At 40.2% G+C, this 14,301-nt stretch overlaps 1 protein-coding gene across 2 annotated transcripts in view; it reads left to right on the top strand.

Moving 5' to 3' along the window:
• The window catches only part of LOC138028527 (uncharacterized), a 29,127-nt gene extending 16,035 nt beyond the window's left edge, over window positions 1-13,092 (top strand). For both annotated transcript variants that reach the window (XM_068876108.1, XM_068876107.1), the window contains exons 5-9: window positions 1-1,771; window positions 4,249-4,334; window positions 9,716-10,105; window positions 11,767-11,835; window positions 12,670-13,092. The exon at window positions 1-1,771 is cut by the window's left edge and continues 3,027 nt beyond it. In XM_068876108.1, coding sequence (XP_068732209.1) covers window positions 4,289-4,334; window positions 9,716-10,105; window positions 11,767-11,835; window positions 12,670-12,866 — 702 coding nt within the window. In that variant the 5' untranslated portion in view covers window positions 1-1,771; window positions 4,249-4,288 and the 3' untranslated portion in view covers window positions 12,867-13,092. The remainder of the gene's footprint in view (window positions 1,772-4,248; window positions 4,335-9,715; window positions 10,106-11,766; window positions 11,836-12,669) is intronic.
• Window positions 13,093-14,301: the final 1,209 nt, after the last annotated feature.

Raw genomic sequence — 14,301 nt, 5'->3', positions numbered from 1 at the left:
ATGATCTGAAATTTAAAAAAGCACTGGGGGATCACCGACTTTGTTTCGGATAAGAGAACATTGGAAAAATGCCTAAATTTAGATTTACTGATGGTGATTCTTTGATTGCACTCACGTGATAAGACGGCCTTGTTGGTGCCAAAACAACAGAAAAATGTAGCTCAATTTTGCATAATAATAGAATCAAATTCCCAAAAGACATTTTCGCTATTGTTCTTTCCACCAACATGGCGGCCGAGACGTCATGTGTAATCAAAGAATTGGTGACCGACCATTCTAAATCAGTTTCTAGAAGTAAATATTGCTATAGCAATAAGATAAACGAAAGTTTAGACCTAATCACTGAAATGGGCACTTAGACTTAATCTGTAAAATGAGAGTTTAACCTAGGGGACTCGTGGCGTATATCCATGAGATCTTTCCCCCATAACGAGTTATGCTCTAATCGACTAATCAATCCATGTGTGACACCAAGTCTGAGAAGCAAACCCGGGACACATTGGAGGCGATTGCTTCTAGCCTGCAAGCAGGCTCTTCTGTTGAAAATGGCGCGCGCTCAAAACATCCTCTTCCGTTGAAAATGGCACGCGGTCGAAATGTAAGGGCTTCCAAGCCCTTATATTTCGACCGTGCGCCATTTTCAACAGAAGAGCCTGCTTGCAGGCTAGATTGCTTCATACAGTGAGGTTTTTCGATTCATCAATACATTTTGTCGAGGATACACAGAGTAAAAGATTGATATGAAGAATAGGGTTACAGAGATTAATAAACCTTATTCACGATGGCCGCCATGTTGGATTTGTTATTATCATACAAATTAGCTACACACTTCATAGGGGGCAAACAACACAAGTCCGAGAGGTTATAACGAAAACCTTAGCCACACAGATGATTTGTTTCACGTTCATTGAATGTTTATCACCTAAGCAGTAAAATACAATCATTACAAAAGTTACTTCGACGTTTTTTTAGTGAAAAATGAGCAGATAACGAAGTAGAAAGTCAAAATGTCAAAGGCAATCGAAAGATATAAAAATTTTACAAAAGTACTTAATTCTAAATACTAAAATGGACTTTTTGCAATGTTATTTCAATATTTCGTTTAGCCGATTTTCCGCAATTTGCTTTTTTTTCAATGTTTGCTCCCCAGCATAACACATGGCTAATTTGCATGACAATATGGGTCATATCTCGAATAGCAAAACTTGTATAAGATCACTAATACCCTCTTGCTTTTTTATGTCATAATCAGTCTTTTAAGAAGATGCACCACTGTTCTTCTTGATCCTATTTAAGGTCTGCATTCTATCAGTTTTAACACCACATGCCCAGAGATTTATAAGAAGCTCTCTTCACGTGCAAAGAGTTTTCATCAAATAGTTAATTACCTTGATACAGGCTATTCTTGTCTTGAAGCCCTTGAACCCACGGCGGAATCAGCGAGACACGTGAATCAGTTTAGCTTTTCTTGAAACCATTAGGCGAATAGTGCAGACTAGCTGTTTACTTTAAGGAGAATCCGTCTTTTTAGTTTTAATTTCGGTTAACCTTGAACTGAAAACAGATTTGACAAGGCATGTGATTCAACGTTAAGGTACAAAGTGCGTGAATGGTCATTTTTTTGCGGACTTTAATCTTTGCGTACGGAAAAAATCAATCCTTCACTGTCAACAATTTTCGCGATCATACTGTGATGTGCGTTCGAGACAGAGATCCAAGACCAAGAGAAAGCTTAAATTAACACATGGAAGACTTCTTTTCTTTCTTCGAGGTGAGAAGTTGAATAACATTTCGCCATATAGACACTGAAATCCCGGGCTGAAATCTTGACTCGACTGAATTGGGGATGAAAAACTAAAAAATCCCGCCCATTGATTTAGGCCTCGAACCTACTTACCGAATTTCATTTAGCAAATTTCCTTTCAGAAAATCACAATTTCTCTCCGGATCCTCCGTCTTGCTTCAATCGAAATACACTCGCTTTGTAGGACGACAATTGCTGAATTGAATTGATTAGAGGCCGAACTATTCAATCAATTCACTTGGTTTATACAGCATTTAGCCTCTAAACCAGGCTGAATATTCAACGGAGATCGTTTCACTAAATGACTGAGTGGTGCGATGCCAAACGTTTCACGAATTTCCATTTCTTTTCAAATTATGATGGTGACGTACTCGAATCTCGAAGTACACGAATATAGAGACGTGTAGAGAAATAAAGGCTTTATCTTTATCCATTCTTCTTAAATGTAATAGAAACCAGACATGAAAGCCAGTTCGTCTGGAATTTAGCCCGTAAAAATAGTTTAACATTGAAAGGCACAAGAGAGAGAGAGATGTATCCTTTAGTCTTGTTTCGAATTACGTAAACTTTTGTTGAAGATTTCTTTCCAAGTGGAGCTTGCTTTGAGTCTATCTTCAGGTCCATTTTGTATTGCGATCTTGGGTGGAGGTACTTTATCGGCTTTATGCCTAGTGAAATGAGGCAAACATTCAAGACAGGTGTTACTTCAAGTACCTTGCATGTCCCTTCACATATTTGTCACAGATAATCCGTCACATTAGCCAAGAATATTTCATTACGTAACTTTCGTTTGATTTTACTATGCTCTAATGATGGTTTTGGACTTTCGGAGCAAATTGAAAATGCATTTAACGCTGAACCCGGGAGTCGAACCCGGGGAAATCGGTGGGAGACCTTGCGGGTGTCTTTCATTTTCTTCCAGTTACCGTCATACACCGTCTGTAAAATACAGACCGAGCTTAAAAGCTGCCTTAAGGTGCAAATATTTTAATTTGCTGCACACGGAAACCAACAACAACAACAACAACAGCAATTAATATGGAGGTTAAAAAGCAGGCTCTAACTAATCTAGGTGTGTGTCAAAAGTTACTCTTCTCTCGGCCTGTTTTTATATAATATACAAAATACTTTGCCAGATTAGTTTGTCACAGGCAATTATATTATTAAAAGATGATACTCTTGAATAAAGTCATGCCCCGTTCAATCACAGGTAACCCAGGCTCACTGTGTGCGTCACGTAGGTATTAAAATATAGAGAACATATGAGGCGATGTTAAGGTCTGAAAATTTGCTAGAAAATGGAAATAAAAATCGATACAACTTACCATGTGGTGAGCTGTTGTTGTCTTTAATACGTACTCGAAGTTTCGGGAAAAATGGTCCCCGTTCACCTTCCTTCATTGTATAGTGACAAGGTAGGAGAAAGAAGCCAACTTAAGGACTCCGATCGACCCAAAACAAGGACGATTTTTTTCGTGAAAATCGAATCCAGTCGCTAAATAAACACGCCAGGTTCGTGGAACAGGAATTTCTCTAAACCATGAATCCACTGAAGCATCTCCAGGTAGCAACGCGAAGCCACCAGGCTCCGTAGAACTTGTAAGTTGATCTGCTAAAATGGCGGCCCGAAAGCGTTGTCCTCGCGAAGTGTCCAATTCAAAATGGCACTGAACACGGGACGCCTGGTGACGAGGGGAATAGATGTCCCCCTGGAGGGAGGGGAGTCCCAGGTTGCTCAGTGAGTTTTGTTTTTAGCAACTTGCTAAAAACAAAACTCACTGAGTCCCAAAGTTTGGGACTCCCCTCCCTCCAGAACTTATTATACTCGTCACCAGGCGTCCCGAGTTCAGTGCCATTTTGAATTGGACACTTCGCGAGGACAACGCTTTCGGGCCCCCATTTTAGCAGGTCAACTTACAAGTTCTACGGAGCCTGGTGGCTTCGCGTTGCTACCTGGAGATGCTTCAGTGGATTCATGGTTTAGAGAAATTCCTGTTCCACGAACCTGACGTGTTCATTTAGCGACTGGATTCGATTTTCACGAAAAAAATCGTCCTTGTTTTGAGTCGATCGGAGTCCTTAAGCTGGCTTGTCTCCTACCTTGTCACTATACTATGAAGGAAGGTGAACGGGGACCATTTTTCCCGAAACTTCGTGTACGTATTAAAGACAACAACAGCTCACCACATGGTAAGTTTTATCGATTTTTATTTCCATTTTCAAGCAAATTTTCAGACCTAGACATCGCCTCATATGTTCTCTATATTTTAATACCTACGTGCCGCACACAGTGAGCCTGGGCTACCTGTGGTTCAATTCGTGTTCATGTGCGAGTTAGTTTATGGTGTAAAATTAAGCTAGTTCGCTGCGCTTCTTTAATACACACCACAGAAAATTGCCACCCGTTTCCTCATTTTCATTGCTTGTTCTTGCTTTGGTTGAAGAAACCCCAGCTCTAAACTGAAGAATTGTAGCTGCTCGCAGATGTATTGGAGACTAGCAGCCACTGTTGTGATAACTTTGCTATCAAGTAAGTTATTTTGATTTATCGAAGATCTTATTCATTCGCGTGTTCCACAATGGATGTGCTCCGAAAAATGTGGACATGACCTACACAAAAGACTGCTTCATGTAGAGAAATGGATCGCCCGTTTTGATGATTTGTAAATAGATGGTTTGCAACCAATCTCTAGGGACACAGATAACAATGCTGCAATGTACATTTGCTGGTGGACGAACAAAAGGAGCTAATGAAATATCTTTTGTTTTCGTCCACCAACATGGCGGCGATGACGTCACGTGAAAACCACCTATAGGGAGCGGACAACAACGACGGCTTCGAGAACCTTATCTAAAACATTATTTCCCGTCATTGGAATAATTTAGCGATTACTCTAAGTCTTTCGTCAGGTGCTCACGTCTACCGCATAACCTCACGTCGTTGGAGAGTTTAGGCGGCTCGAAATAGTTTCTCCTTGTTTCAAACAAATAAACATATTCTGTTTTTAGATACAGTTAGGGTAATCATATCAAGACAAAATTTGGCCATGGTATTAAGTACCCATCATAGATTTCTCACATCACAATTTCCTCCAAAATAACGTTACCATATCAACGATATAAGGCATTTCCTTCAGCCTTAAAATCAACATATGTTGTCTTTTTTGAAAAAACGGGACAGTGAAATCTTCTCATTCAGCGTTACCAGATAATGTTAGAAATAATATCTAAAATATTTAAAATTCAACAAAATCTGTAGGTCAGTTTTTCAGAAAAATAAGTTTTTTGAAATGTGTCGCTAATTTCTTTTTTCACCTACAGAATTTTTTTAAATTTGAAAGACAAACGTTTTAAATTAATCTAAGCTAACATGCAAAAAATGAAAAAATTCACCGTCCGGAAGCAGAGATATAAGCGAATAAAGTTGCAAAATCAGGAAAAATGAGAGGGTTACAAGATCAGAATTTACGCAGGCGTCACCTGCTCATTCGAGTGCACGAGCGAGTGGAGCTACTGGCCAACACAATCGGATTTAAGTGACCATGAAACCGTTTGTGTACAATTTTCGTTGTTTTCGTGAATAGGAGATGTCTATTTATATTCCATATGTATAGGAATTAGAAGCTAGTGGTATTTGTTTATTTCTGGTTACCCACTTTGAATTGTGAGCGGACGCGAGCAACTTTTAGAATTGCATGTGTGGCTTACGTGCGCGCGCTCAGGCGAAAACTCTTTCGAGAATCCTTATCAAGGACAACGGTGACGGCAACGAAAACGTCACTCCAAAATTTGAACTTACTGCAGCGCTCCAAGCTCACTTTTTCAAAAAGTCGCCTTTTGGCGACCTTCAATTTTAAAATGGTCACCATAAAAAAATTTTGGTCGCCCAAAAAAAATTCGTTATGTCCAGGGCGGACACTTCGCGTATGTTACATGAACGTCTACTACGCCGAGCGACACGTTTGCAACACTTTCCTTGCCAAATTGTTACATTTACTCGCTTGCCGATTAAAATATTGTAGTAACGGGCAAGACAAAGAGAAGGAAGAGACTCAGAATATGGTGAAACTCCACTTGCCTGAGAGATCTTTGCATGATTTGCATAGAATTCTGCATTGAAATAAAGTTCACACGCAGGTCACACTCGTAAGGTTCCACTTAGTGTGTCATCTCCCTTAATTAAAACTGATGCCGAATTGTACAGGCAATTCCCATCGCCGGAAACCTTTACAGCTCGTAGGCCACGTTGTTCTTCAGGAAGTAAAGCAGTCCCCAGAGTATCTTCCGAAAACCTCGATAAATTTACTTTCGGGACGCTTTCCAATTCTGCACGGAGAATTTGCTCATGCTCTTCTTGCAGGTCGAGTACTCTTTCAGTTGATGATGAGTCTTCACTGACCAAAAGGTCTTTCAAGGTCTTGAAAATTTTCTCAGTCTTTTATCATGACAGAAAAGAAAGACTGAGCCCACTTTCATTTTTTTCACATTCTTTCATGGATGCAGACAACCCTTATGAAGCTTCTGATTGGATAGTTTTCGCGCGCAAAAGAATGTGACCCGTCCTTGCTTTAAAAATTTCACTGTCACGCAATAAAAAAATAAATCGAAAACCATCCAGTGGAAAAAGTCAAGAATTCGTGATGTTGTAGAAGATAAATGAAGAAGACACTTCTCCAAGTTTTAGGCCTGTGCGTTTCCCCGAACTTCAGATATTCGTCGAAATGTTTCGCAGAAATTTACAGAGCCCAGTATGAAAACGCCATGTTGGTGCACATCTGTGGTGCACCAATATGGCGGCCGGAAAATAGTGTCAACATCTGTTACTTACTTTGGCTATCAAGGCGAGTGATCATCTGTACTGAACAGACAGCTATTTACCTAAGCACTTTTCCTAATGCTTTAAATTCTAAAAAGGCTCAAAACCATGAGATAAATATATATTTCTCAATAAACTCGATCGTCGCCTCGTGTCACGCACCGCTATAACTCAGAAATTCAAAATGCTCTGGTTTCCAAACGAAGCACGCTATTGAGCTTTAAAATTGCAAATGGATACAAATTTACCGTCTCTTATGCCTGATGAGGATAAAAACTTTCGTGGCTCTTTAGTTTTGGATTTTAGAAAATGATGACGTCACGTGAAAACGATCTATATCTGTACGCATCGTAACAACCTTATTCAGATTAAATTGTTGAGTTCAAACTCGATTAGAAAACACTTCAATCCGCTTTATAGTAACATTATTTTCTCTTTATAATCAACCACTATAAACTACAATAACCCTGTGCGGATTTACCTAGTTTTGTTTTTGCGTGACAGTTTTCATCGCTATGAGTGACTGAGATCGGCGATGACCAGCAACGCTGATAAAAGAAACCAACTTTTTCGGTTTATCCCATTTGTATCCCATATTTCGCGAAAATTAAAAAAAAAAAACAGCTAACAATTTTTTTAGCGATCACTGTTGAAGGAAAAAACCCTTTTAGATTGTCTCGTTTCATCTCTCTCATTCAAGAGGCCAAAAAAAACAACATTCTCGCAATCATTGATGCGTGACAACTGCATTTGGAGTCAGCACTGAATTTTTTTTTCCTGTGGGGAAAATTAAACATCCTCACTTTTTTCCCACAAGACCGTGCCCCAAAACTTATATGATATACACAAAATAAGACAGAAATACTCTCAACTAAAGTTATTTTTATTATAAACACATTGAAAATCCTGCAGCGTTCAATCTTGGATTGGATTTCGCCGCCAACAGGTCGACCGGGGCGGCAAATCGTCTGTGTTCACTGATGCGTCTCAACAGAGAACTGTCTTTGTCGGGATGGAAGTCAGTTCCGCTCCTCAGCAGGGTACAGGAAGTATAGTTTGGCTTGTTCCCAGTTTTCGCTCAGTTTAGGTTTACGCATTCGTATCGAGTAGTAGCCTGCGAACGCAGACGTATTTCCGGCGGTCGTTTCTCACGTCTGCGTTCGCAGGCTAATCGAGTAGCGGAACGGCGAGAAAGAGAAAGGCAGGCGATACCGTCGCTTTTGCTTTTGATAATTCGACCAAAGATCGATTAATTTTCCAAGTAAGTTTCTTTTATAATCTGTCGGTCGCCAATTGACGACTTTCGTCAAAATTTTAGTCCCCAAATATTTTTTTCATTCGCCATGGCGACCAAAATGGTCGCAGCTTGGAGCGCTGTGTAACTGCTATCGCAAGTATTTGGCGATTATTCCGTCTTGTTCACCTTGTACAATACAGGCAAACTATCCTGTAACTGGATGGGTACGAACGTTTTTAAAGTAGAAAACCAATGGTTCATTTTTGTATGCTCCCGTTGTCATCAAAACCAAAAATTTGGTGATTTTACGTTGTTGTTTTGTGGAGTACGGCAAAGAAATGCACGGAACTTCGTGCTGCACATGCAGGACAAGTATTTTTCCTCTCTTAACCAATCATATTCTTGCTTTGTGGCATTGTCGTTGTCGTAGCCGTCCTCTTTAAGCTCCCTAAATCCAGGCCCTCACGTCAACATTATAGGCCCCTATAGGACAAAAAAGTTGCTCACCCATTCATTTTCTGTTTGAATGACAAAGTTATCAACTGACTAATGATAAGTCAGTCAGTAAGGAAGGTAAAAAACACCGTGTCTGTATACAGAAAAGCTACCCACACCGACCGCTACCTTGACTTCAAATCTCATCACGACCCCCAACATAAATACTCGGTCATACGCGCCCTCATGGATCGCGCAAAGAATATCCCATCCACCGAAGAGGAAGCTGTACGAGAAACTAAGAGAATAGCAGAAGTCCTTACCGCTAATAATTACCCTGCCAATTTCATCTACAATGGTCGCCAACGAAACAGACAACAAGAAGTGAATGATTCCGACCAGCGCGGTATGGTTGTTTTGCCCTATGCCAAAGGATTCTCCGAGAAAATCGCGAGGGTTCTTCGAGGTTTCAGCATCAAGGTCGCTCATAAACCTATTCGGACAATCTCAAATATACTTAAAAAACCAAAGGACAAAATCGAGAGGGAGGCCTCTAGAGGAATCGTATATAAGATCAAATGCAAAGATTGTGATTGTGTTTACATCGGTCAGACATCGCGCGCGCTAAAAACACGCGTCAAAGAGCACTCAAAGGCCATAGCAACATTAGATAAAAACTCTTTGTTGGCCAAACACCACATGCGCTACAATCACCAAATAGACTTGATGAACGTCGAAATTGTTGACAGATCATCGGCATGGCGACAAAGACTTATTCTTGAGGCTTGGCATTCCTTACGAGATACGAACACTATAAACGAGCATATAGCACTTCCAAACGTTTACAATAACATAAAGAATTTGTAGAAATATTTTAGAGTGCTCTGGAGACCTTCGTTTTTATTGTCTATTTTATTTTGAAAATATTCTTTTGAAGTGCGACTTTATTAATACGCATCGTATACCATCAGGACGCCGTTAGATTTTTGCATTTTTCATCCCTGCTGAGGAAGGCAACAGTAGTTGCCGAAACGTCCAACACAATATTTTAGCCAGTGTCAACCTTTTTATTATATTTTTAACATGCCTGGCTACACACCAAACATTTTTAAGGTAAAATGTTTGACTTACTTCCTCGCTCGCTCATTGGCTGACACCGACTGATTAGCGAACCAGTCAAAGATCCAATTGAATGACTGGTCCATTGGTTGACAGGGTTATTGACTGACGGAATGGCTAACTGACTGACTCATAGAGTGATGAAATGACTAGACAATTGACTGCTTGGCCGACTGGCTGGCTCATTTATTATTTGACTGAGTTGGTTTTTAATTAACTGACTGATTGATTCTCTGACTGAATCAGCAACGCACGCACGAATTCACTCATATACTCATTTACTCGCTCACTTTTCATTTTGCAGCTGAAACGTCTTGGGGACTCTGTTCCAGTCCTGTGGTGACCTATGCCTTATTAGGTGGAAATGCGACTTTATGCTGGAAAATCAATGTGGACCTAGGGTCGTTGAAGAGATTCACAATTATGGCCATAAGAAAACCACTTCAATTTGATTTGGAAAAGTTAGCATCCGCGAATAGTGATGGACGATTTTTCAGGACCTTCCCCAAAAGGCATCATGGCGTATTTGTGGGCAAATCTAAAGTATATGCTAATATCCAAGCAAGAGAATTGTTTTTTGAAGTGACAAATTACACCACTGATATGGAAAATATGTTCTGCGTGATGTACGAAATGGAAATAATTAACCCTGTACGTAAATGTATTGAGCATCCCCTGTTTCTGAGAACCTATGGTAAGTCTGCGCTAACATTTGACAACAATCGCAGATTTATGGTTACGAGGTTTAAATCATTTATAAGTATGGGAAATCGTATGAACGCAATCGACCAAAAATCACGGAATGCACACCGGGGTAGGTTCAAACGATTATAAATTTCTTTATTTTCAACATAATTACTCCAGTTGAGTAGGTATAAGGTTACACTTCACGATATTGCTCGATTCTCATTGGACGAGAACTGTGGAAATCACGGTTTTGTAAAATTCCGAACTGGCTTTTTCGTTGAAGTCACTCATATCAGAGTTGCGAAGTGATGACTTCATAGTTAAAATCGTACTTAAATGTCTCGACATTTGAAGCGAACATGTGGGCATTTTTGCTCACGTATAGGCCCTAAGCGCTGACAGTTTTTCAACAACTCAACGATGGTCGTTTAGAGAAAAAAATCTTTGATGAATTTCTAATTAACTTCCGTACGAAGTTTTCATACCAACAAATGGCAAAAAAAAAAAAAATCTAAGTGGGACTCACAACTGGGTTAGACTAGAAGCCCCCCCCCCCCCTCCCCAATTATGCACTATATCCTTGAGCCAACCTATGCGCGTATCTTTCAGTTTTTAGAGCAAACCTCTCCAACAGGAAACTCGTATTTACATCAATTTACATGAACTTCAATTCGCATACTATGTTTATCTTCAAGTAAAGCTTTGATCCTCGCAGTTATGAACGCGATTTCAGCAATTGCGAAGAGAAGCCTGAAAAGTTCTTCAACGGGGTTTAAACCCGTGACCTCGCGATACCGATGCGACGCTCTAACCAACTGAGCTATGAAGCCACTGCTCATGGGAGCTGGTTATTTGTGGGTTCTAGTGTTCCCTTGATGAATGAATCAACGAATGAAATGATATATGAAAGGAATCATGTATTGAACTGCGGATATGAAATCAAGTAAAGGTATGATCCTCGCAGTTATGAACGCAATTTTAGCAATTGGGTAAAAAAGCCTGAAAAATTCATATACGGGTTAAAGCCCGTTGAAGTACTGAACTTTTCAGGCTTCTCTAAGCAACTGCTAAAATTGCATTCATAACTGCGAGGGTCATGGCTTCACTTGATTTCATATTTCGCAGTTCAATATATGATTCCTTTCATATATTATGTCATATGCTTGTCTTCGTTTGACAATAACTTTATCCTTGATTGGTGGCCTTTTACATTGCAACGCGCCTTAGCGTGGCCACCCAACAAACTTTCACATTTGACAACTACATGTAAATACGTGAACTCAACAACCTATGCAACGGTGTTCATCTTACAACCGTACGAACTTTGCAAGGAGGCATGACTGTCAATCAAATTGGTATACCCTTTTTGGCGGATAATTCGTAAGAACTTTGTTAGGTGGCCACGATAAAGTGCGTCGCACTGTAAACAGTACGTGCGTAGCCTCAAAAATCATAGAAAAATACACGCAATGGTTGACTCACAGGGGTTGTGTGGGAAAGGCAAGCTCCTACTCATGGACTCCTGGTTAGAGCCTGCTTTTTAACCTTCACAGACCCCCTCCCCCAATTCCCACCTTTGCTCTGTCCCTCTGTCCGACCGTTATTATTAAGGCCACATTTTTTTAGTATATTGTTCTAAACATAATTATTTCTTCACATTCATTGTAGTACCTAGTAATGCCACAGTCACCTCTGTCACTTCAACAAACGCCACAGAACTCCGACGACCAACTAAAGGTGAACAACTCTTTCCTTGCAATAGCAAATATTACGTCAACATTCAACAAGCGTTGCATTTAGGGCAGAATTAAATATTAAAGGCTACATTGCACTGCCAGAAATCCTAATAAATGAGCCTGAGCGTACGCCTTTGTCGCGGAAATGGCCCACACAAGGGAAAGGGAAAATCTCTTAAATCAGAATAAGAAATGAACCCTCGACCGGTAAATTATCTTTGCTCTACCTACTGAGTAGGCTCGATTTCCAGCCGTTTTGGGACTACGGTTAACATCCTCCTCCCAACGAAAGGCTGGATGACTGGTTAGTGTCGTTTGTCCGTTATCTTGTGCCATGCAGCCAATTTATCCTGATAATGGTGGATTTCCAATTGTCTTGCATTGAAATCTAAAATACCCACTACATACACACTTATTGACCACTCCCCACGGGGGCTTTTCAGGGGCCAACGAAACATTTAATGACACAACAGAACAATAACAACTTATCCCAACTGGCCCAAGGAAAACCAGTTGGCTATTCTCAAGTACAGCTATCAAGATCAAATTTAATTAGTGGTCAGAATGGGTATTCAAAGGTTTATGGTACATATGAAGCAGCCCGAATCGATAATAAATTCACATTTTTTTCTCTTTAAGCCATAAGTCTGAATTCCTTGATGCTTTTTTTCGACGTTGATTTAAAAGTCAACTCTTCAAGTTTTCTAAAAGGAAACTTGCATTGCGCAGTACGACCTCTAACCCAATCTAAAGCTGAGCATAGTGTCTATCTTATCTTGCCAGTATTTCACGCGGGTACCAGCTCATTAATTCTCCTTTCTCCATATCGTTTTAGGGAGAACCGACAAGCGCATTGGAGAAACGTACTTCACACCATTTGTTATAGTCACCTGTTTCCTAGGAGTTGTTTTCCTCGCCTTTATAGTCATTGTGTTTTGGTGCCGAAGATGGCGGAAGGATAAAAGAAGAAAGCACCATCATAAGAACAAAGCAACGGGAAAGCATCGTCCTGTTGAAAAAGTTGAAATCTAAATGCTGTTTGTTACTTAGATCGAACACTATTTCACAGCTAGTAGATATTTATTTTTACGGGGCACATTTAAGTTAGTAAAGGTACGTTGAAATTTATTGAGGTAACGCCCTGGCGTGCGTTTCCGTTAAGCTCTGAAACATATCGTGTTCATAATTTTCTCTGTAGCTATAAAACTGACATTTCATGACATTTCATGACATTTAATGCCTCTGTGGCAAAGGAGAACCTTGTATGGCAGTTGTTACAACTTACAACTTGTAAGTCTTCAGGGAGTGGGCTCCCATTATAATTCTGTATCTTTCTGGGCCCGGTTGTTCGAAAGCCGATTAACGCTAATCCCAGATTAAAAAATTACCAAGGAGTTTATTTCTCTACTCCCAAATGTTGTAGAACGCTGATATTTGGCAGAATTTTACATTAGAGGAAGTCAATCGTGAAAACCAAAAATAACCAAAAGAAACTTGCTCTGAAAAGTTGAAAAAATTAAACCAAAGTTTACGCTAATCTTGGATTAAGGTAATCGGCTTTCGAACAACCGGGCCCAGATGAGTCAAACGATTATATTCCCTTAACATTTTATACGCTATACCCCGCTTGGCTCTAAAAGAGCGGCATATGTTTTTTGTTGTAAATTTACATGCAAAAAGTTGCACTGTCTTCCCAGCGATAGGATCTTCCGTGTTAAGAGACAAGAAGATCCTGGCACTAATTAAAGAAAGCAAACATGGCGGGCGCAGGGCGGTCAGTGTTTTTCATTCTACCAATTACGAACTATAACCAAGACAAAAATTGTCTCGCCTTTCAGGACATGATCTTTCTGGTGCAAGGATCTTCCTCCTCTTCATTAAGTAGCACCTTTGAGACATCAAGTGGCATTCATGTCTGTAAAGGTGCTTTTCCCCTGCTTGGCCTGTATATTGTTCCTGAAGAGCCTACATTACATGGGTCCTAGAGAGAAAATAATCTCGTCCCTTGTAAAAGGGAAGTTTTCCAATGCGAGCGGAGGATTGCAAGCTTTTCATCGCCCGCCCCGGCTCGCAAGCTTTTTACCGACGATCACAGCTACTTTGGTCACAGGTTGGGATTGATAATGCCTGTGACGGCATGACCTCAATGCTCGTGACGGTCATCTTTGCACGAGCTACTTGACGGATAGCGTGACGCATGAGTGACAGTTTCATCGATTGCTATTAAGAAATGTACTCCAGAATGTTTTTAATCGCGATTCACCACGAATTGACAGGTGTCGTGTTTATATTTTTGGAAATAAAGACAGTAAACATGTTTTCCGGTGAAGTACAAATGGAATACGATTGGATATTATCGTGATCTTCCAAGGGAAAATGCTAGTTGAAGGTGATGAAGGCGTACGGTTGAGAGGGTATTTCTTAAATTAAAAGCGGCAATGTCACGTTATTTAAGAGTGTTTAGGGG

Source organism: Montipora capricornis, chromosome 13 (assembly GCF_036669925.1).
Source record: "Montipora capricornis isolate CH-2021 chromosome 13, ASM3666992v2, whole genome shotgun sequence".
NCBI classification, from domain to species: Eukaryota; Metazoa; Cnidaria; class Anthozoa; order Scleractinia; family Acroporidae; genus Montipora; species Montipora capricornis.
The sequence above is the reverse complement of the archived record's forward strand: the minus strand, read 5'-3'. Positions and strand labels throughout refer to the sequence as shown.